This window comes from Patella vulgata, chromosome 2 (assembly GCF_932274485.2).
Source record: "Patella vulgata chromosome 2, xgPatVulg1.2, whole genome shotgun sequence".
In the NCBI taxonomy this organism is placed as follows: domain Eukaryota; kingdom Metazoa; phylum Mollusca; class Gastropoda; family Patellidae; genus Patella; species Patella vulgata.
The window spans coordinates 24227135-24251748 of NC_065880.2; the positions used below are offsets into that span (position 1 = coordinate 24227135).

At 32.7% G+C, this 24614-nt stretch overlaps 1 protein-coding gene across 2 annotated transcripts in view; it reads left to right on the plus strand.

Moving 5' to 3' along the window:
• LOC126810781 (protein bicaudal C homolog 1) overlaps window positions 1-24614 on the plus strand; it is a 56122-nt gene that overhangs the window by 12841 nt on the left and 18667 nt on the right. Inside the window, exons 2-9 of one of the 2 annotated variants that reach the window (XM_050536047.2) lie at window positions 2382-2431; window positions 3225-3294; window positions 14420-14499; window positions 20358-20519; window positions 21428-21481; window positions 21786-22004; window positions 23245-23457; window positions 24238-24295. In XM_050536047.2, the coding sequence (XP_050392004.2) occupies window positions 2382-2431; window positions 3225-3294; window positions 14420-14499; window positions 20358-20519; window positions 21428-21481; window positions 21786-22004; window positions 23245-23457; window positions 24238-24295 (906 nt within the window). Of the gene's footprint in view, window positions 1-2381; window positions 2432-3224; window positions 3295-14419; window positions 14500-18557; window positions 18669-20357; window positions 20520-21427; window positions 21482-21785; window positions 22005-23244; window positions 23458-24237; window positions 24296-24614 lie in introns of those variants that run through there. The other variant, XM_050536048.2, reaches the window with a different exon arrangement.

Here is a 24614-nt window from a genome sequence, read left to right on the forward strand (position 1 = left end):
GTTTATTTTAATAAACAACTGCAATAAGTAGTGGCTATAGTCAATATAGTGGATTTTTATTTTTGAGACTCTGTTCAAATCGGGATAGTCCCTTTAATATAGATGATATTTGTCTAAAGAATGGAATGTGGAAATTAGATTATTTATGATCACATGATTGGTTTATTTTAATAAACAACTGCAATAAGTAGTGGCTATAGTCAATATAGTGGATTTTTATTTTTGAGACTCTGTTCAAATCGGGATAGTCCCTTTAATATAGATGATATTTGTCTAAAGAATGGAATGTGGAAATTCGATTATTTATGATCACATGATTGGTTTATTTTAATAAACAACTGCAATAAGTAGTGGCTATAGTCAATATAGTTGATTGACAGACACATACATTCTATTTAAAGCTTATTTCCTGAGTAGATACCATTCTTACTAACTAAAAATAGATCTAATGATGATATAGGTAAAGAAAAGTACAGTAGGTTGTAGGTATTTTATTATCATTATACCATGATTAACATTGACGGAGCCATGATGGTATTATAGTATAGTCTGGTTGGAAGTTGGTACTGTAGGTATCCCCCTAACTCGACACAAAGAAATGTTATGCAGGTTTTAGTTACTTCAAAGTTTCAAAACTACATAATTTGAAAGTTAATAAAAGGATAAAAACTTTTGTTATTCTAGGCAGTGTTGAAAAAACGTTCTTCCAATGGCTATTGAAATTGTTTTCAGGGATACTTAGAAATTATTAAATCCAATAAATTTTTAATTAACAAAAGTCACAACTTCTGTACATGTAGTTTCATGTATGAACAAAGTTTCATAAAGATATCTTTACAGTTTGGTTTATGCGATCAGCTCTGGAAACTAATCAAGGACGATAAGAGGGATTGACTTAGCCCATTTTAATATCCCTCTCTCAACCACATATGGCACAGGATAATATGATTGCATTTATCATTAGTACACTTAAAATGATCATTTCTAATCTTTTGATTCTCTCTGGGGAATATACCTATTATTTTATTTTCAATTTTAAAACTGTGTCATGGTTTTATTTTTTGTGTCATGTTATCACAACTATCAGTATGTGTTAAATTATTTACAATATGGCTATATCTTCTGGTGTATAATTTCTCTGTTTATGTCAAAATAAATATCGTATAACATGGTAACGAAAGTTATTACTGGTGATGACAGACAGAAGTTTGTAGGGAAAAAGATTTTCTAAGATTGAAGATAAATCACATAGTTGTCCGCAAAAACTGAATAATTGTTTGGATTTGTATTCTAAAATAAACTAGTTTGTTTTTTCAGGTATTCCAGTAATAATTCTGTATACAAGATAACATTTTCTTAGTCCTTTACTGCAATTTGAATTCTCCTTTAAAAAAGAGGGGAATTGGGTGGCCGAATGGTTTAACACATGCACTTTAGATCATAAGGTCTGTCATTGAGTCAAGTGGCATGTTTTCAATTCCCAGCTTATACGTGACAAGGAATAGGGTCGCCTGTCTAACCTTGTGGGTTTTCTCCTGGTCCTCCAGTTTCCTCACACTGCTAAGGACCCCAATATGCAAGCAAATTATTGAAATAAAATAGAGTCATGTTAGTCCCGAAATTACCAAGTTTGTGTCAAGTGGACATCTAACCTAATTTTCAGGAAAGGGATAGATGAGTAGCAAAGTGGTCTAACATGGATTCTATTGATCATTTTTAGCCTGTCAGGCCATCAGCCCAATTAAGACCCCTGATGTGAGCATTTACTACTCAAGATCAGCAGTTTCAAAGAATTCATTATGGCGTTATTTATTCTCAAGTCTATAAGCTTAATTCAAATTCATACCTATCAAAAGTTGTCCATATGGGCCAAGAAATAATGATTTTATTTGATTCGGACAAAATGTCAAGTAATAATAATGTTGTACCTGACATTTTTAACTTTGTGCTGGACATTTATTAAAAATATTTATATAGATATTGCGAATGTGTTTAAATCAATTTATTCTGACACTGCACCCAATTATTTAAAACAACTCTTCGATTTCTATAGAAGCATATTGAGGATTCCGAAATATAATAAACGTTCTGGTGACTTAGCTTTCTATGTCAAAGCAGCTAAAATGTGGAAAGATCTTCCAAACACCCTTCGTGAGTCCTCTTTCACCCAGAACTTTAAGACTAACTTAAAAAGTGAATGTGCTTAGAACCACATGCATAATGAAGCGCTAGAAACAGAAAAGAGCACAAATCAGTGGCATATAAAATCACAGACACCAGAAAAATTGTGCCTGACAACATTGTCAGTAAGCAGTTCCTTTTTTCAAGGCTTAGGTTCACAGAGAAACATTATATTTTAAATTTTTGTTGAATTTTTGCAGCACCCGATGGATTTGATGACGATGAAGGTGCAGAAGACTTCTTTCAGAGGGTAAGTAATGAGTTATCATCTTTTTAGATTAATAATAAAAAAAAAATGATTTCATAAATTGGAGGACATCATCTGGCTGAATTTTGCCAAAACCTGGATTTTGTGTGAACTGAACTTTACAACTTGTATGATTTTGATGTAGGATAACTTAGTGCACTGTCATTAGGTGCAAGTTTATTTTTTTTCAAGCTCTTGAAAGATTGGATAACACTCAGAAGTCAGAATTGTTAGAATTCTTGACATGTTGACAGGATAACAAGGAGAGGGTGTTATTTTACTCATGACTTGATATGAATGTGCTGTATAATGCATATCATGTCGTGTAGTTGGGCAAAAATTGTAAATAGTTTTGTTTTTGTAACAGATTGGGTGGGGTAGTGGCACATTTCTCTTCTATTTTTTTTTACTCAGAATACAAATAAACCAAGAAAAACAATAATTTGGACCAACTGCATAGGATTTATGATGCTGGTAATGAGTTCCCCCATTAAATGATCTTAAATATATGATCCATCCCTCAGTTCCCCCATTAAATGATCTTAAATATATGATCCATCCCTCATTCATTATTTAATAAGACTTGATATGCCACTTTAAGATTTAACTATATAAAGATGTACAATTGAACTGGGTTACAGGAATGTTATTATACAGTATAGAGTTTGCTTTCCATTTATATCAAGATTCAATTCAAAATGCAACTACCATTATGGACTGTTTGGACATACCTGCTGTCGGGTTTTGTTGTCTGGCAATCTATGTTATATTGAAAAATGTTTTTGTCCTTATACAGATTATGGAAGAAACAAACACACAGATAACATGGCCGTCCAAATTAAAAATAGGTGCAAAATCAAAAAAAGGTAAGTCTTATATTTTTTCTTCAGATTAGTCTGACATTTTTTCACCAAAATATGATGATTTTTAATATTATCTCAATTTCTCTACCATTATATATTTTTAAGTATTTGTGAACATGTAAATTCTTCAACCAGTTGAGTTTACTGCCAGTCAGTCAAGAATAGTGAATATGACTGAAATGAGAGCCCTGTGCAGTCTCAGACTTAAGTTAAGAATTTACTCAAAATTGCCTTATTTTAACAAAAATATAGCCATTTATAAAACTTTTGTTGTTTTAATGTATCAAATACATAAATAAAAAAACTATGTGCAAAGTTGTGTGTTTCTGGATCAAAGATATTTGTCATAAACAGTGATTGAAAGTTAAGTAGATGCTTTGTGAACTTGGGGACTGATGTGTAACTAATATTAATAATAATTGGGGGGTGGGGGGTGGGTGGCCGAATGTTTAGCGCATATGTGCTGTATCATAAGATCTGTCACTGAGTCAACTGGCGGGGTTTCGATTCCCCCGTCGCACGAGACAAGAAGTATGCTCGTCTGTCCAACCTCGTAGGTTTTCCCTGGGTTCTTCGGTTTCCTCCCATGGCTAAAGACCCCTACCTGCAAGCGAATTATTGAAATAAAATTGAACCATATGTTAGTCCCAAAATAACCTAGTTTGTGTCGATTGGATGTTAAACCTATTTCTCTCTCTCTCTATTAATAATTGAGTCATATACTTAAGACAATTTGTTTATTTAGGTCTTACTCAAAACATCATTAGCAATACCTTAAAGATGCACTACTATAGCTGTTCTTGCTATAATAGTTTAAAAATAGATATATGGAAACTTGCATTCAAATTACTTTATTGTGATCGAAGTTATCAATTTTTGTAGTTTTAACAAGATGTGTGCATTGATTATTACCGTAAGTACCGTACTGGTTGTTTGAGACTTAGCTTGGCTTCTCCATTTTTAAATTAAACCATTAAATGGCCAAACTGTTCTAATCTACTTACAATCGGAGCCTGTATGGTCTTGTCATGTTATGAATTAATAAATGTCTAATTAATAGTTAATATAACTTTTAATTTCTAAAGAAAGACTTGCAATAGGCAGATTTAGCTTTCGAATAATGCCTCTTTAAGTCAGTTTGACTATTTGATGATTCATAATAAACTATAGTTACCGGGGTAAGGAATAACCTCCTAGAGTACAGTAAAAGAATTAAGATCTATGAGTTACCATGAACTGTTGTAAGACTATATATCTATTAAATACAGCTTAACAGGCGTAGGAGTGCTACTCTACTGTTTAATTTGTTATAGTTCATTAGACTGATCAAATATGATCAGCAGGTATGCAAGGATGGTTGTTCCAACAGCTGTTGTTACTAGTGGCACCACATGGTTTAGCTAGAAGGAAAAAACATAATACATGTACCAAGAAAGAATTAAAAAATACATGAAGGAAAGATGTATCATGATTTTTGAGAAGAGGTCAAAGGGTATATCTAGGATAGTCTATAATTCTTTTCGTCATGGTTACACATTTTTTTTGTACCAACACAAAATATTTGGCTTTTGGTTGTTCAAAGAAGATTAAAAACAGTTTGGGGCCACAGAAATTGCGTATTTGAATATCTAGTTTCTAATAGACAATGCAAGAGAACCGCACAACAAACTGTAGACAAAACAAATGGTACAAGTACATAACTCAAGTAATCTACAATTTAGACAAAAAAGTATTTAATTAAATATTGATTTCTGCCCATTTAGCCCCAACACCTTATTGTCTGCTCTCTTTATATTTTCACAAATATTGATTTCTGCCCATTTAGCCCCAACACCTTATGGTCTGCTCCCTTTATATTTTCACAAGCCTAGATATAAAGCACCTGTCACAGACATTGTCAGACACAGATTTAGGCACAGTTCCTCTGGTACCTGGAATTCTATCAAGTACAAATTGATCTTATTTTGTGTTTTATTGATATATTTAATACAATGTACACACAGATTTGAAATTGTCAGGTACAATTTCAATAGTGCCTAACATTATTTCACGTAAAACTATTATTTCCAGACCTAAAGGTGTGTTCTCTGATGACTTTTTTTAACTAGGCCTACCTTTTGTATAAGACACAATATTGATTAACGGCAGTATAAAAATATTTGACAGACTCTCTACAGATAGGTACTTTAACCTAGATTTAATCAAGAAGTGGATCAGTTGGTTTTTATTGATTTGTTTCAGGTATTGATGAAAAGTTTTTTGTTGTTTAAAGATGAAACTAGGTTGATTTATATTAGTATATTAAAGAAATTCATAGAAGACTTTTAACACAGAAATACATGTATACAAATAGTATCCATTCATTGTTTGATTTTATTGTCTTCCAAGAATCACACTGGCTTTATTGGGAGTCTTTTGGATGGACTGGAAACTGGCATTCAGAACCCTTGACAGAATTTGAAATAAGAGTAGGCCATAGCCCCACTGTTCGTGCAAAATTTCCTTTATAGCAGACTATCTTCATTAGCCTAATTCGTGCCTAAAAGTATGAGCTTAAATCTCATTTCATTTCGATCAATTTTTATACGCCCCCGTCCGTCCGTCCGGCGGTCCGGCGTCCATAATTGCTTGTGGACGCTCTAGAGGCTAAATTTAATATCCGATTGACTTTAAATTTATACACAGCAGTGTTTAAGGTCATAAGACGAAGAAGCCTATTGATTTTCAGCGATTTCCTATAATTACTGCCAGTGTTATGGCCCTTGATCACTTTGAAAAATCTTGTGGACGCTCTAGAGGTCAAAGTTAATATCCGATTGACTTTAAATTTATACACAGTGTTTAAGGTCATGAGACGAAGACGTCTATTCATTTTCAGCGATTTTCAATAATTACTTCCAGAGTTATGGCCCTTGATCACTTCAAAAATCTTGTGGACGCTCTAGAGGCCAAAGTTGATATCCGATTGACTTTAAATTTATATGCAGTGTTTATGGTCATAAGACGAAGAAGCGTATTGATTTTCAGCAATTACCGATAATTACTGCCCTTGATCACTTCAAAAAATCTTGTGGATGCTCTTGAGGCTAAAGTTAATATCCGATTGACTTTAAATTTATACACAGTATTTTAGGTCATGAGACAAAGAATCCTATTGATTTTCAACAATTTCCGATAATTACTGCCAAACTTATGGCCCTTGATCACTTTGAAAAAACTTGTGACATTCTAGAGGCTGAAGTTATCATCCGATTGATAATTACTTCATGAGTTGTTACTCTTACTCAGATTGATAATTACTTCATGAGTTGTTACTCTTACTCAGATTGATAATTACTTCATGAGTTGTTACTCTTTCTCAGATTTTAGTGTATTATAAATGTTTTATTACCAAAAAAAAGTAAAAAATATGCAACAACACTTGTTGACTGCCCGGATGATTTAGCTGCTGTGGGCGTATGTTTCGTTGCCTTGCAACCTATCTTTATATTTTCCCACTCTTGAAAAAATATGAGCTGTTATTGGCTGCAACAGAGTTTGTATTTATAAGTTATTTTGTAAGGTGATTAAGTATAAAAACAACTGTATGTCGTATCTATGATCTCATTCTCTGACACGAACAATATATCTGTTACTGGTATCAGAATTTTAACAAACTCCAAACTAATTCTTATTTAATTATCGCAATTGTATTGTTACGAGTGTTTTATCTTTTTTTATGACTTGACAGGCTACCATTAAGATAGATAGACTCATCTGCCTAATCTTACACGTGTAAATTAATTTACAATGGAGAATAGGTCTTGTACTATCCTAATCTTTACAGTAATAAATTGTCTTCTTGACTCGTAGATAAAATTCGGTGCCAGTGGTTAACCACGTTTCTTGTAAAAACATGCTCCTTTACCTGTTTTGGTTGTACAACAAGCAGACAGAGAAAATAAATCAGGCAGATAACTCCAGGTTCATGCCACTACTCCTACATGGTTGATATCGGAGCATCCAGTACACTTTTATCTCAAAATGTTGTAATAAGGATACCTTAAAGGGACAGTATGTAAGATTTTGATAAAGAGCTGAGGGTTCTCGCTATAATATTTCAAATATAGATAATGCAAAATGAATAGAATGAAAATGTCATTCAAATTACTTTATTTTGAGTGAAGTTATCAATGATTGTAGTTATGACAAGATGTGTGCATTGATCTTAACCACCGTACTGGTCATTCAAGTCTTTGCTTCGCTTCTCAATTTCTAAATTAAATCATTAAATGGACCACGCTTCTAATCAACTTAAAATCGGAACAATCCGATGGCATCGAAAGTTGATGCAATGAAAGACCTGCAATAGGCAGATTTACCCAAACCAAATAGGTGTGGATCAACGTTTTGGATTAGAATTGGGGTAAGAGATATGTCCGTTTGATGACACTGAATATGTCACATGAACTAGCACTTGGAAATATCTCATCATTCTTTTCTAGTCAGTGATATCTCAAGAAAAGCTTCACAACTTCTAATGTGGATCATAAGGTCTGTCATTGAGTCAAGTGGCATGGTTTCGATTCCCCGCTTGTACGGGACAAGGAGTAGGGTCGCCTGTCCGGTTTCCTCCCACTGCTAAAGACCCCTACGTGCAAGCGAAGTATGGAAATAAAATTGAACCATATGTTAGTCCTGAAATGACCTAGCTTGTGTTAAGTGGACGTTAAACCCCATTTCTCTCTCTCACTCTTTCTACTGTGGATTAACAAATAGTTATGTTCACATAGAGTTCCTATACTATTTACTTCCTGAAGCAAATTGGCTGAAGTATATATATATATATCCAGCTTAAGATTTACTCAAATTGATTGTCTAAAATATAATTAAGAAAACAAAACAAAAATATCAAAGGTAGTAAATCTTGGATTAAAAACAAAAGCCCATCAAAACATTTCAACTGACATTTATAGGTGGCACTGGCTTGTTTCTATGCTCTGTGGAGGCTGACAAATGTTGCAAAATTTTCAATTCTCTGTATCTTTGTAGATACTTAATGGAATTGAACCATTTTAGAGAATCAATGTAGTTTGCAAGGGATTAAAAGTCCCTCAAACGACTGTTACTGGCTTTAAGTGATGTTAGAAACGAAATAAGTATGCTACTAAAATAGAATAAAAGTAAAAGAAGCTTTGCTCGTTTAATTAACTCAACATGTTCTTTTATTGTCATCCATACATACTGCACATGTTTGTCAAAATATTATTCATTCATGATTTCTTTTATGTTGAGCCAGGGATATCTGTTTCCCACCACGATCTAAAGAGTTTGAATAATCATGATATGTCATGTGTTAGGGTTAATGGTTATGTAAGATAGTAAATTGTATAAATTGATTATCAGTTGATATAGGACATCTTGTCAAGTCTGTGAATGGTGAGATTTATCTAACAGTTAGCAGAAATAAACCTATTAACTATATAGGCAATAAATAGTCAGATGGCTATCAACTACTTCACGCCTCTACTTTCTGAAAACATTCAACATTCCTGTAATCTGGTATAAATAACGTAATCTTTTCAGATAAACCTCAAGTCTATTTCAGCAATCTGTGTCTTCTAATATTGTGATGTCCAGCTTGGAAGCTAGTGGGCATTACTCTTTGTTGCATATTGTTAAGCCAAATATTATTGATACATGAACATGATAATGAGCAAAAAGGGGCTATAAAGAATATAATATAGAAATAAGTAAATTATGCCACAGATTGGATCTTTTATTAGTTTCTTATGCTTGTAGAAATGTTATTAAAGTATCGTCATTATTACTTAATAAGTTTTTCCATATACTTGTGTATAGTTCTGAATAAATTATTGTTATTGCTAAATGGACAAGTGCTTGTTACAAAAATTATTAAATTCAGTCAATCCTGTTATAAGTTATGGCCATCTAATCTTCACATTGCATGTACTTTCTATTATTACTGCCATCTTTATTGTGTGTGAACAGAATTGATAGGCTTATTGAAAATCTAATTGAATCCAAGCCAGGAAGTTATCTAGCGTTGGTATTTTGATTTTGTTTTCTTAATTCAATGTTAAATAATCAGAGTAGGTATTGGCACAGATTAAGCCGTGAGAAATTTGATAATTTAACAAAATATGCAAATGATGCATTGTTACTTTAAATTTTGGGGACCTGCATATGTGGTCTCCATAATGGTTTTATTTTGGTTTCTATACATGTAAATTTAGGTATTCATAAGATTTAGCAAATTTTCAGATAAATCAATCTTTGGGGATCTGATAGCCTTGATTGTCTTGATTATTCTTAAAGGTGTACATTTTTAAATACCAGTATATGAGGCTTAATATTTATTTTAAAGCTGGAAAGTTCATTTCTCATGTAAATTTTCTGTTAAAATATTTACAAGATTTGTCAAAAAAGTTAAAATTCCAACCTGATAAAAACTCTTGGTAGAATTTACTAGTGCAGGTAGTTTACTTAGAGTTTGTGTAATAATTTTAACACCAGTATCTCATCAATTGTAATTGTTTGCCAGTGTTTCCAAGCACTTAACAAATATACTGAGAGATATAGGCCACCTTTAGTTTACTTTATTTTAGCTTATAGTAAGATACATGTTACCATATAATGAGTTCACCTTAACAGATCCCCACACCATTATCTTCATTCTGTCTATGGGACTTTGATTTAGTATATAATGATAAAAAAAAAGGTGGATTTTTTTTATCCATTTACAAGAGATTTTAGGGTTAACACAATTTTTATACTTGGAACTAAGATATTGTATACTTTTTCTTCAATAATCAATTACAAGTAGAGGCCTTTAGCGGTAACCAAAGTACCTGGAGAAAACCTGTGTCATTAGGCAGACAGCCCTTCTCCAGGTTACATATAAACCCAAGACTGAACCCATAGATCCTAGGCCCCAGCCAATCCCCCAACAGAAACAGAATTGTATGAACAGAAATTATGAACGTGTAAGTAACACCATTCTCCATCATAGGTACACAGTTCAGAATACTGTGTAGAGTTGTTCTAGGTGCATTCTATTAAAATTACATCACTATATATTTTGAAGCACCTGATGATAATTTAGTGTTTTTTTTGTCAGTGTAATGAAGAATAGGTAATAAAACCATATTGGCAACACCCCGCTAAGTTTTAATTGAAAAAAAAACAACTGACATGAAAAATTTTAAAAAATCCCTTGTCTAAAAGACGATGATTTATCTAAGCAAAAAATGAATCACCTGAAATAAGAAAGAACATAATTTATTATTCCAGTGCCTGCTATCACCAAAAAGTAAGCAAATAAACATACATATGATTTGTTTTAATAGTCAAGACGTTGAGTATTATTAGTTTCCACAAGTCTACTAATTTTAAAATCGAATCCAAAACCCATTTCACATTAACTCACTTGATTTTGTCAGCATTTTGAGGAAACTGAAGAACATTTCAAGAACGAACCGAGGTAGGCAGGTAATTTGACAAATCGGTGATCTTCAGAAATGAAATGAAATGGGGATTAAGAACCTACTTTTCTGTCTGCACTAACCTGGCTAATGAAGACAGACTTGTGTAATGCAGTGTGCTATGATGGAAATTTTTCCCAGGCGGCGAATTCCAACTGCCAGGAATTCTTCTACGTGCATGCCAATGAATACACGAGACCTCGGTTTTCCATACAATCCGAATAACTGGGTCGCTGGTACTACAAGGTTTTAGACCATTTTGCTTCAGACAGCAAATTCCAACTGCCAGGAATTCTTTTTTGTGCATGCCAATATATGCGACCTTGGTTTTCCATCCAATACGAATGACTGGGTCACTGGCAGTACAAGGCTTTAGACCATTTGGTCACTCGACTCCCCTAAAAACTGATAAAATTTGATAACTTTGTGTAAGAAACAAAGTGTTTGGTTACACAATAAAAATGAGGATATGTATGTATGATAGTTTTTAAACAGTGTTGAGTTGCAACTGCTGTCAACATACTGATAGTACTGTAGCCATTATTATTTAAAACATGCCCATAGACCAAATTCAAAATTTCTTTCAATAAGTCACCAAGAACTTCTTGTAAACATTAAAGGAGTATATGATATGATATCAAGTAAATTGCCTGTTTCCGCTAACAATTAATGACAGTTGACGACAGTTAGAAATTAACATCAGATAGTCCTTACTGGGTTGGATTTTTTTCAAACTTGGCTCGTTGGATTGTAATGAAGAGTTTTTCCTCAAAAGAAAAGAAGCCTATATCCTGGTGTATGTGTGATCCTTGTAGTAAAGCGCAGACAGTGTGTGTGGCAACCACATGTTATTTGTTGTGTTTACATCACGGTATGTCATCATACTCTACAGTTCACATATCACGACTGACAGACACTGTCTCAGAAATATAGCAAAGATCATGATATCGTGTGGCAAAATTCATAATCCTGTATGAAGTTTTTGAAATTGAATATTTATTTGAGCAGTCTGATTCGGTTCATATTAGAAGAAAATAATTATGCTAAAAAGAGAATAATCCATAGCTCAGGAAGTGCTGTAGTGGCAGTTTGGCTTTGTAGGCTATTTTCCTGAAGGCGACCACACCCTACTCTAACATTTAATCTTTGATATTGTTTTACTTTAAATGACAGATAAAAAAAAAAATCAGATATTGTATTTTTTACTGTAGACCTACCGAAACTATATGTATATGTATGGATATTGATTACAAAAAAGCTCTTTCTTATTGGCATTTGACTGATGTATGAGGTTAATCGGAACATTCTTAACCTATTTTGAGGACAAAGAGGCCCCTTTTAAAAAAAACAAACACATCTATAAATTAAATTAGCTTTATGATATGTAAAAAGCGTATATAATTAGCTTGGTAACATAGAAAAAATATATATATAATTAGCTTTATAATATGTAAAAGCTTTATAATACGTAAAAAGTATAAATAATTAGCTTTATAATATGTAAAAAGTATATATAATTAGCTTTATAATATGTGAAAAGTATATATAATTAGCTTTATAGAATATAAAAAGTATATATGATTTTTTTCCTATTTAGACCCCTACAATAAAATATGAATGAAAACTATAATTCAAAAATACATGCATGTGGCTCGTCTCAAAAACTTTCAGTTCAAGTTTTCAACACGAGTGGCTATTTATCAAGACCCTAAAGAACTAAAAATTAAATTACTTTGGTCTTATTTATAGTTTATGTTATTTATCAAAAAATGTATATTTTTATGGCTTATTTTGAGATTTTATTTGATATCAACATACATTCACAGATATAATTGTATTAATGAATATAAAAGTGTCCTTGTATAAAGTGTTATGTCAATATTTAGAAAGGTTCACTTATCTAACTGATAAACAATTATATTTACAGTAGTTTACAGTATAAATAGGTTTTTATGCAGTCGATAGCATAACAGAGATAGCTAGTCTTGTTAGCTTTACAACTAGCTTTCAGATTTAGAACAGTTGGAGTTTTCTTGAGCCATTTCAGAATCTGCCAACCAAATTTTCTTATCTAAGATATTTCATTACAATCATAATTTGACTGATCAAGATTTTGGAACCCAATAACTTTGAGTGAGAGTGATGAAACTTGGGTATATGATTTTCATTACATCATTACCCTTGACTGAGTTCAACGATGAGCACTTTATGCGAAGGCTAAGCAGATATAATCAATTTGATTAGTCAAGACTTTTGGAACGCAATAATCCTGCTTTTAATTGAGGTGTCAATAATGAACATATACTGCTGAGGTTAAGCAGAATGATAAGCAATTGATTGGTCAGTGCTTATGAAAAGCATAGAATTATACTTATTTTGAGATAGAGATGTTAGATATCATCCTCACTGTAGGATTATTTTCCTTATGTTTTTAAACACTCTTCCAGAGAACTTTTCAACAAACCAACTGTATATTATTGGTTTAAATCTTTAAGATTTTATTGTGTATCTCTTTTATTTACATATTTGTTTGTTTACCTTTTATTACTACAGTAGTTCTACTTATGTGTCTTGGATATCTACCATATTAGTTTCTGCAGTCGTTTTTTTTTTGGAGTCTAAAAAATATAAGGAGCCGTGACATTGGTACAAATTAATATTCTATTACTCATGAATATCACTACTGACTGATGAAGCCATGAGATCATATTTTTAACTCTCAATCATTAAAAACTTTCATGAAAAAGGCCACCTACCCTTCTTGAAGAAATGCTATAATGGTAGGAAAGGGCAGTCGGGTGGATCGTACATGCTGCGATACTTTTCTTTAATGAAATACTGATAATATTTCCATACAATTAAAGTAGAGTTAAATGTAAAAAGCTCATTCAAGATTTAAGTGCACACTTAGAACATAGCAACTTTTATCAAAATAACCTTCCTGCAGCTACTGGATATTTATATGTTTACAAGATAATAGACCTAGTAGCCTATTAAATAATAGCCTCTAAATTACACTCCTTCACGTCAGGTTTTTTTTTTTGATAAGATTATTTATTTCTATGGGTTTAAACTGGTAGATGAGATGAGAGTATAAGAAGATGATATAAGGATTGTGGCATGTAGATCTATATCTCCGTCTGATTTATCATATATTTACATAATTATTTACGTTATTATTACAATTCCCCCAAGAATTATTACTTGTATTTTATTTAAATGGACCAAATCAAACAGACAAGAACATAAGAAACATACAAATGGATGTCTTGTTGGAAATTCCATCTCGTGTTATGAATGCTTGGTTTTGTTTTTTAATTCCGTTTTCATTTTGAAGTTTCAATTTATCATACCAGGCTATTATGGACTGTGCCTGTTGCGCAGTATTGGGTTTTACTATAAAGATGTTTAGGGTAAAATGCCCTGATGGACTCGTTCCCTTTAAGTGACTTAATGGTTGAAAATCTAACCCTAGAATTTCATTGATCTACAACCAAGTAAATGCACCCACTAAACTTTTGGTATTTTGTCAAAAGCTCTTTAAAATCAGTTAAGACTTATCTTAAACATGCATTTCAATTTCCAAGATGATAAAAACTTGAAATTTCTGAACTATTGTACATTAAACTCTTTTTCTTTTCCAGATCCTCATATAAAAGTTATTGGATACCCAGAAGATGTTAAAGTCGCCAAAGATAAGATTGTTGCTATACTTGATACAAAGGTAAGATGAAATTAATGGATTATGATCAACAGATTTATTTCATCAGCCCTAAATTCTATTACAGCTGACTAAGAAACTACAAAACCAATGGAGGACATACCATTTCCATGGAAACACAAAAATTATTAAATCTGAGAAATTTCTAATTAGCAAAAAGCATAACTAGGCCCTACTATAATAGGTTGATGTGTGTACAGATTTTAACAGATGCCTTGAGTGCTTTATGAGATATAGTATATTAAAATCTAACTCTAAGTGGTTTCCATGGAAACACAAAAAATATGAAATCTGAAAACTTTTGAATTAGCAAAAGGTGCAACTACAATAATAGTGTGATGTGTATCTGAGTGACTGTAATTCACATTTGACAAGGAGAAACCAGTCTGGAAAACCCTGACAAAAGTTCTCAGACAACACATGGATAGTTATTAAACCAACGCCATAAGCACCAAGCAACCATGGCTTCACAATGTGTACAACTTGTATTGAATCTTTAAACATCTATGGATTGACAGATGTTGCATAATGAAATCTCAACCAATTGCAAAGCATTCTCCTAGCGACCTACAAATATCTCTAAAGTGTTAATGCCTCTTTAACTTTCGAAATAATGGATTTCATCTCATCACCATTTACCATTGACATTAACATTAACATTGTTATTACTACTATACTTCAAATATTTTCTTAAGAAGAATTTTTTCTAAGAACAAATGTTAAGCATCTATAAAAATTATTTTGTCATATTGATTTTTCTTTTGTCTTGTTCGTAGATTCAATTATATTGTGTTATACTGTCCCTAATCCCCGATATATTACAGTATATATATTGTTTTCTACTCTGTATATATTAAGTCTAGCTTGTAACCCGCTGTACGTGTTTTGTTTTGGTCGTAGGGTTTGGTAGCTCGCAATCTTCTACGGTGCCGAATACCCGCAAGTGACGTAAGACTCACGCACATATTTACTAAAATTCACCCCTTAGTAGCATGTACAGCAGGATGTGACCTAGGCTTTATGTAGAACTCTTATTGACTTACAACAACCATTCTTGTAGTTTTGCATTCTACGTTAGATTTTCCAGCTTGGTTTCTCCTTGTCAGTGGTGTAGGATGGAGTGTCTAGTTCTTGTTGGTGTACACGTAAAAGCTCCACTGCCTGAGCAAAATTCTTCTCACAGCACACCACATATATGTACATGTATGGCGGTCTTCATTAGTCTGGTGTCTCCAGAAAGACATTACATTTCTTTTGTTCTGAAGTTCTACCTTATATTATGTCATGACATATTTAATTATATAGATAACTTTCCTGTAAATAATAGTCATATACTTTAACAAGATTTGACGAGATGTTAAACATCTTGCAGACTTGCATTTCATTTTAAGAGTTAACCTGCTTCTTAAGGGAGGGCAAAGAGTACAGGGTGACCTGTTATGTGCACATAAAAGATCCCTTGTCAATTTGTCAGTGGGACAATAAACCCCCTTGTAATGCAGAATTTAATTTATATTAAACAATATTTATTCATGATAATATTCCATGGATAATTCATCTCGATACTGCTAGCACCATACCAAGGCAGGACTCCATGGATAATCCAACTTCATACTGCTAGTACCAGACCAAGGCAAGGACTCCATGAATAATCAAACTCTATACTGCTAGCACCATACCAAGGCAGGATTTCATAGATAATCCAACTCCATACTGCTAGTACCATGGATAATCCAATACCATACTGCTAGTCTTGTACCATACTAATTTATTATACCATGGTTGATTAACAACATGATTATCATCAACATACATGTAGAAGTGGCCCTGTCTGGGGGGAATTTCCCTCATAGAACACTGAACACTGTATAGAGTTAGCTCATCTTCATTAGCCCAGTTGGTACAGAAATCTAGGACGTTAAGCCCTATTTTCTGTGTCTGTAGGATTATCCTTTTATTATAAATTGTGTAAGCATATTGACTTCATAAAACAAGTAAAGACTTTTACTTATCACCTATTTTCAGAACTAGTTTATATAATCAGACCGTATGTTTACAAACAAAGGATGTAATATTTGACTGTAGGTAAAGCAGACACCATGAATTAATGATCAGTAGAAAGGTTACCGTCTGCTAACTGGGTTGATGCCAGTACTGTTTATACCATTTTATTATAAAACATTGTTGGTGGTTGATTAATATGTTAAAAGAGACATTCTAATTACATCTGATATTATGTTTTAATTATTTAATTAAATCTGCTGATAGTCATTTAAGGGTTTTTGAATCCATTTCAAATTACAATATTGTAATATCACTCCAATAATGATTCAGTATTCAGTATTCAGTCAACACCCCCTATAAGTTAGATAAAATCTTTTGATGGGTTTGTTTTTAATCCCATTGAATTTTAGTAAATAATCAATTTGAGTATATTTTAGTAAATAATCAGTTTGAGTACATTTTAGTAAATAACCAGTTTGAGTACATTTTAGTAAATAATCAGTTTGAGTACATTTTAGTAAATAATCAATTTGAGTGCAATTCATGCTGTTGTAAAATTAGGTATTGGCAGAAAAATACCAATTACAATCATTGGCATTAATAGGTTTTTTTTTATTCTATTGTGTTAGCATAAACATAAATAAAATGTATTTAAATCTACAGTAAATGAAGTTTGGTGGAATCACCTTTCATGAGATCTCATGTCTAGTGAACTACATCGCTAACCAGAAACCTCTGTAATAGAGAGAGAGCGACAGGGTTTAGCATCCAGAGGACATATCTGAAAACCAACAAGGTTGCCATATACAACCTGGGAATAGAAACCATGCCACTTGACCTTATGACCTAAAGCACATGTCTTTGACCATTTGCCTAATCTGTAATAGATTAGATTTATAAAACTACTGTAAGGAAATGGAAGGGGGTCTGTCCAAAAATGCTCCAAAGGTTAAATTTCTCAGCTGTGCAAAACTTCATAGTCATTTGAATGGAAGAGAAACCAGGGTGGATGGCAGTAGTCTGGTAAAATTCAACAGATTGTTGCACAACAAGCAGTGTCGTCAACAGGAAAGAATGATTAAAAAGTAAATAGTTAGTGTTAGTTGTATTTTACGTCCGCTTCCACCGAGGTGATATCGCAGACAAGTTAAAAAGTAAATTATTCACTTCATTTTTAACTCACCCACTGCTATTGAATTCTTGTCTTTGTTTTGTGCTGTTTTTTCATCACCATTATTTCATATACAGTCATATATATATATATATGTATACAAGCCTGGAAATGGCTGTTTAAGTTTTACCTGCTGACAAAATGGCTGGCACTAATAAACTTGTACCTGACATTTTAAACTTTGTGCCAGACATGTATTAATAATATCAATATAATAAAACTCAGAAAATACCAGTAGGTAAATCTGTTCCATAAAAAATGGCAAATTGTGCCTGATAAGCCTAATATGGGCTATGCCTGTTTATATAAAAAGAAAGCTTAAATTTGTGTCAGACAATATCTGTGATGGGTGCCATTTCTGGGCTTCTATATCTTTGTCTTCAAATCCAGGAATTAGTCTTTAGATTTAATTTATTCATGGAATTTGCATCATTTATTAATGATGATAAGACATCAGGATGCTATACCTGTTGTAATTATTATGACAGTCATTGGCCAGGTATTTCAATGAATCACTAATTAGCATTGAGTAAGGCTATAATGGATCAATATAATTCTCTTAAGCTATAGCGTATCCCTACCTGTACATATGTAGTGTACAGCACCTAGATAACTCATGACCATATTGTATCAATACTCATTGATTTTGTGGAAATTCCAGGTGACACGATAATGATTCAACATATGAAATCACCACCATATGACGCTGTCCTAAAAATATGTGATGACAATGGTTTTTGTGGCATTTATAATACTGAAATATTTCATTCCTGCCATTTGAGTCCGTCCTAAGCTTGTAGTAAGACGTGATATGAATTAATGTTGTATTACGTTTATGATTTGACGACATTGTCTTAAGCTTATAATGTTGTCACTCAGCTGCCAGCTTTAATCGGAGTTCCTTGTGCTGGATTAGATATTATTGTTTTGGTTTTGACACTTATCAAGTACTTTAACAATGAATCAAATAATGGCGCCAAAAAATAAGAAAAACAAGGTAAAGTGTGAATTTTTTGTGAAAATCCAGTGTTTTGGTTTATTTGTTATTGATTATATTTTGCTCAGTATTATAGGTTAGGTTGTTTTTAAACTGGTACAGATTAATGTATTGTGTATGTGATTTTGGAGAGAGGTTGGATGGCCGATTGGTTAGCATGTGCGCGCTGTATCATAAGGTCGGTTATTGAGTCAACAGGCGTGGTTTCGATTCCCCGGTTGTACATGACAAGGAGTAGGGTCTGCTGCCAAATCTCCTTAGTTTTCTCCGGGTCCTCTGGTTTCCTCCCACTGCTAAAGACCTCTGCGTGCAAGCGAATTATTGAAATAAAATTGAACCATGTGTTAGTCCCAGAATGACCTAATTTGTGTCGACTGGATGTTAAACCCCATTTCTCTATGTGATTTTGGATTTGATTTAGAGGGCCATGCCTCTTTTTTAAACAAATAGTAGAATATTGGAAATGGTGTAAGAAATCGGGCTTGACATCCCTCCACCACAAACTAAGTCATTTTGGAACTAACTTATGACAAATCTTTGTTTCAATAATTCACTTGCTTGTAGGGAGGGGTATTTAGCATTTGAAGAAAACCAGAGGACCCAGAGAAAACTGAGGTTTGGCAGCAGGCCCTACCCCATGTCATGCACAAACCACACCCCTTAACTCAATGAAAACCAGGTAGAACTATTGAGATTTTTTCAAGTCGGCCCTACTCCTTGTCACATACTATCTTGGAATCAAAACCACAGAACTTGACTGAATGACAGATCATCTGTTCTAAAGCGCACTCGTCAGTCCACTCGATCAACCAACCCCCTCTTTCAATTTGATCAGAATAAATTATTAAATTGGGTTGATGTGGTGTGTTATTAAAACTAGTGATACAACAAGATTTATAGAATTACAATTTTATTTCAAGCACAAGCTTGTTTACTGATTTTAGTTTCATTTAAAAATCATAGTCTGTTGAATACAACATGATCAGTTATATCTCTCTACATTAGGTTAAACATACATTATGTAAGATTTAGTTAAAGAGCTAGCCATTCTTGCTATAAAAGTTGAAAAATAGATATATAAAATGAATAATTTGAAAATTTCATTCAAATTACTCTATTGCGAGCAAAGATATTAGCCTTTGGAGGTTTGACAAGGCGTGTGCTATAACTGCAACCACCGTACTGGTTGTTCAAAGCTAAGTCTCACTCCTCCATTTTTAAATGAAATCGAAATATAGCTGACCTGTTCTAATCTATTTAATATCGGAGAAATCTGATGCCATCAAGAGAAGATTATGGCCTGGATCAGTTAGTTAATATCTAATTAATAATTTAGAAAACATTTCAGGCATCAAGAAAGACCAGGAATAGGCAGATTTAGCTCTTGCATAATGTATGTTTAATCTGTTAACCTGAAATTTTAAATGTAGACACATATCCATATCGCAAAACATATCAGCACATCAAATTTAAATAAATAAATAATTGTTGTCTTGTTTTATAACCCAAATCAAAGGATTCATCGAGTTGGCTCTTGTGAACACTCTTCAGACTACATTTATCAACCAATGTTTTTAAATTTTATATATGTGTTTACATTAGTGAGACGAAGAGGTTTGATGAATTCAACAGTTTCCGTTAATTACTTCTATTTTTTTTTTAACCATGATTTTACATTTTATTTTGCAGGGAAACAGGGTAACATTAAAGATGGATGTATCCCACACGGAGCACTCCCATGTGATAGGAAAGGGAGGTAATAATATAAAACGTGTGATGCAGGACACTGGTTGTCATATTCATTTTCCTGATTCTAATCGAGGCAGCAATGTTCAAGAAAAAAGTAACCAGGTAAGAAAGATTTGAAATTTGAAATCAGGATATTAATATGAAGTGTATGACTGTGTGTACAAATCTCCCAATCTTGGTCTTATAGAAATATAATATGAAATGTAGAACTGTTTGTATATAAATCTCCCAAACTTTGTCTTATAGAAATAATAATTAAATGTGAAATCTAGTACGGAAAAATGTTGGACAGCTTGACATAGTGTATAAAATGAAATGAAATGGATAAAGCTAAGGACAATGTAACTTAATAACATACTTTTTTAAACTATTGATATTCTTCAAGTTAAACATACATTATGCAAGAGCTAAATCTTCCTATTGCAGGTCTTTCTTTATGCCTGAAAGGTTATCTAAATTATTAATTAGACATAATTAACTTATCCAGACCATAATCAACTCTCGATGGCATCGCTAGCCTGCAATGTTTATTGGATTAGGTTCTGATTTCTTGTTTGACTTCCATTCATAATTTAAACATGAAATGGATAATCGAGACTGTTTTTTTATCATACAGACTTTAGTAATGATGATCGAGGCTAGGCCGAAAAGTCAATTGCTAAAATCTTGGTTCATAGTGGATCAATTTGACTGAAATTTTCAGCAAATTGCCTTTACATTATCGTGTTTTTAACTATTATAGTGAGAACTGTCAGCTCCTTATCTAATCTCCCATAATGTATCTTTAAAAAAAGGAAATAAAAGTGTGACATCTCTACTGTGTTTGAATACAATGAAGCACAATTTCAAACTTGTTGTCAAAACATTATATATTGATTTTCAGAATTACTGTCTTTCATTATCTTTGAATGAAGCAAAAGGTCAATTATACCATTTTACTTAATTCAATTTTGGCTTAAAAAGCTGGACTTAAATATCTGGTCCTAAAAGTGTTTTTTGTTTGTGTACAGGTATCCATAGCAGGCCAGCCAAATGGTGTAGAAACAGCTAGAGCACAGATTAGGGTAATATATCTATATACTTATTATTAGTGTCTTATATTTATAAAAAACATACTTTATTAAACTATTTCCAAACAACTTTGAGCATTTAATATTTTTCTTCCAAACATCTCATGCAGAACATTTAATATTTAACATTTTTCATATTTTCTACCAAATGTGTTGAAGCATTCAATATTTTCTACCAAACATCTTGAAGCATTCAATTTTTTTTCTACCAAACATCTTAGAGCATTCACTCCATACAAACTGTGTCCCTTGTTAGATAGGTAAAAAAGTTGAATGTTAAGATTTGATTCTCTTTCAGGAATTACTGCCATTAGTGTTTATGTTTGAGTTACCTATGACAATACCAGAAACCACAACTCCGGCCATTCAGCAAATCCAAAATACTTATAACGTAACAATTAGTATTAAACAACGACCTCGTATGTATGTCACCACAGTGATCGTACGTGGATCAGTTAATAATACTAAAGCTGTTAAAGAAGCAACATGTAGACTTGGTGAACAACTCACTGGTAATGTAAGTATTTGTTGTGAATCTTTAGGGATTAAAAATGTTCCATGAAATTCAGGGTAATTATGATAGATTGTTAAGTGTGATGGTGGCTTAGTGAGTTTGAATCTGCATCATTCACAAGGAGGTCTAGGGTTCAATCCCACTGCTGACAAAGTTTAAGATGTTCAAGATTTGTTTTTCCTTGTTATTGGTGCAGTGAGAAACATCTAGTTGTTTGAACGGCCAAAAAAAACTGAAATTCTGTGTATACCACTGGCACCACGTTAATGATCCCCTGACAGTTAGAAATCAAAGTAGGCCATCCGGTCAAACTTTCTCTCATCATAGCACATGTATGCCCATCTACAGTAGCTCGATTGGTGCATAAAAGTAATCCCATTTAATTTATAAATCAGAACAATTTTTTCTAATTCTGTATTAAATTAATGTGTATCAGCATGGGTTTATGATGTTTATATTTAATAAATGATATGTTAGACCATACTTCAATTTAAAAATAATCTCTTAACGATATTATAGGGTGGTCTGATTACTTCTTTGTGTTCTTCTGTGTATTTGTACTAATATCAAAATAGTGGTATGATAGTTGAATACCATTGTTGCCATAGTAGTTATCAACATCTACATAGCCTTGATTAATCAAAATTATTCTTATGGTGAAACCATTTGGCAGAAAATGTAAACATCCGCTGTTTGAGGAAAACAACATAGATATTGATATGCATGTATGCGTGCCCAATTTAAAAAAAAAGTTTAACTTTTGTTGCAATGTTTGTTCATGGACTGAGAAGAACTATCAGAATTTTCAAGCCCATCTCTTTCTGGTCCGAGGTGGCGTTATTGTACAAATGGCACAGAAAAAAAAAAAATGTGGTCCCATTTACAAATTGGTTGTGCATGTAAAATATCCCTTGGCAGTTGGAATTTGAAGAAGAGAAGGTGAAACTGCTGCTGTCAAGGCAAAATTCTTCCTCTCAAATTGTACATGTTAACATAAAACCTCAATTCTTTTTTTTTTTCGACCATAGCATTATTGTAAATGTTTGTTATATCCCAGCATGTACATGTAAGACAGTGACGATAGGAAGGAATATATTTTATTACATATTTTCAGTTATGATATCTATTTGAACTTTTTGTCTAGAAATTGTATATTTTTCTTACTTGTAGACAATATCTAGTATATATATTTATCTTACTGTTTGTTTATATAGTATAAATACTAGTGTCTTATCTCTTACAGGGTGCATTACCGGTTAGCATGCAGTTAGAAATAGCACCACAACACCATCTCTTTATAATCGGTAGAGGGGGTGTTAATATAAAACAAATCATGCAGAGAACAGGAGCTAATATACACTTCCCTGATCCAAACACATCTACACCACAACGAAAAGGCACCGTTTATATAACGGGCAATATGGAAAGTGTTGCTATGGCCAGACAACAGTTAATCGTACGTGATTTCTCCTAATTAAATTTTCACTTTCTTCACATTATATATCTGTCAGGTTCTAGCATTTGTATTATTTTAGTATTTCCAAACTTTTGGTCTCTCTTACTGGCAAAACACATCTTGGTAATATCCCCAACATTCCCAGAAAAGATGTTTATAGAGTAATACTGGCTGGGGGAGGGAAGGAGGGTGGGGGGGGGAGATTGAGACTCATATGCGTCAAATGAGATGAAGAACAAGGGGCACTACACGTCAAAGATAAGTCATCACATGGAATTTAAAGTAGGCAGTAAAACAATAGTTATTTCATTTAAAAATATTTGTATTGGGGGTGTACAAGTGTTCATGAGACCTTAAACCTTTTTCCTTTCATGGAAGATAAGCTTATAGGTTAACAAATGTCTGGTTCACAAACTTGACACTGTAGAAATAAATGAGTTATTATGAATTACATGTAGTTAAAAAATTCCAAAAGTATTTTGTTGAGGAGACTTTTGAATGCAGCTACATTGCTTATTTTACGATGTATAACTTTTATAATTGATTATATTTAACAGGGCTGTTTACCTCTGATGTTATTGATGTATGATTATATTTTACAGGGCTGTTTACCTCTGATGTTATTGATGTATGATTATATTTTACAGGGCTGTTTTCCTTTGATGTTATTAATGTATGATCATGTTTTACAGGGATGTTTACCTCTGATGTTAATAATGTATGATTATTTTTTTAAGGGGGTATTTACCACTAGTATTAATGTATGATCATTTTTTACAGGGCTGTTTACCACTAGTCTTAATGTTTGATGTAAAAGAAGATATAGAACTAAAACAAAGTAAGTTCAATTATAACCTAAGTTAGCTAGAAATATATTTACTAATGTTCTTAGTAATCTGTTTTAATAATGTTATTATAAATATCAGTAATCATTTATGCCAACGAACCAACGGTAATAAATCTGTGGTTTGACAGCTCAATATGAAACTCTGTATTAAAACAACTAATTGGATTTGGGAATTTTCAATCCTTACATTATTGTACAATGAATATCAGTCTGAAAGTAGTTAAGTTCTTTTCAGTACTTAGTAAAAATATGATGAATCAACATCCACTTCAGAATATAAAGAAACCAGCTCTGTTTAATTTGATGGAGT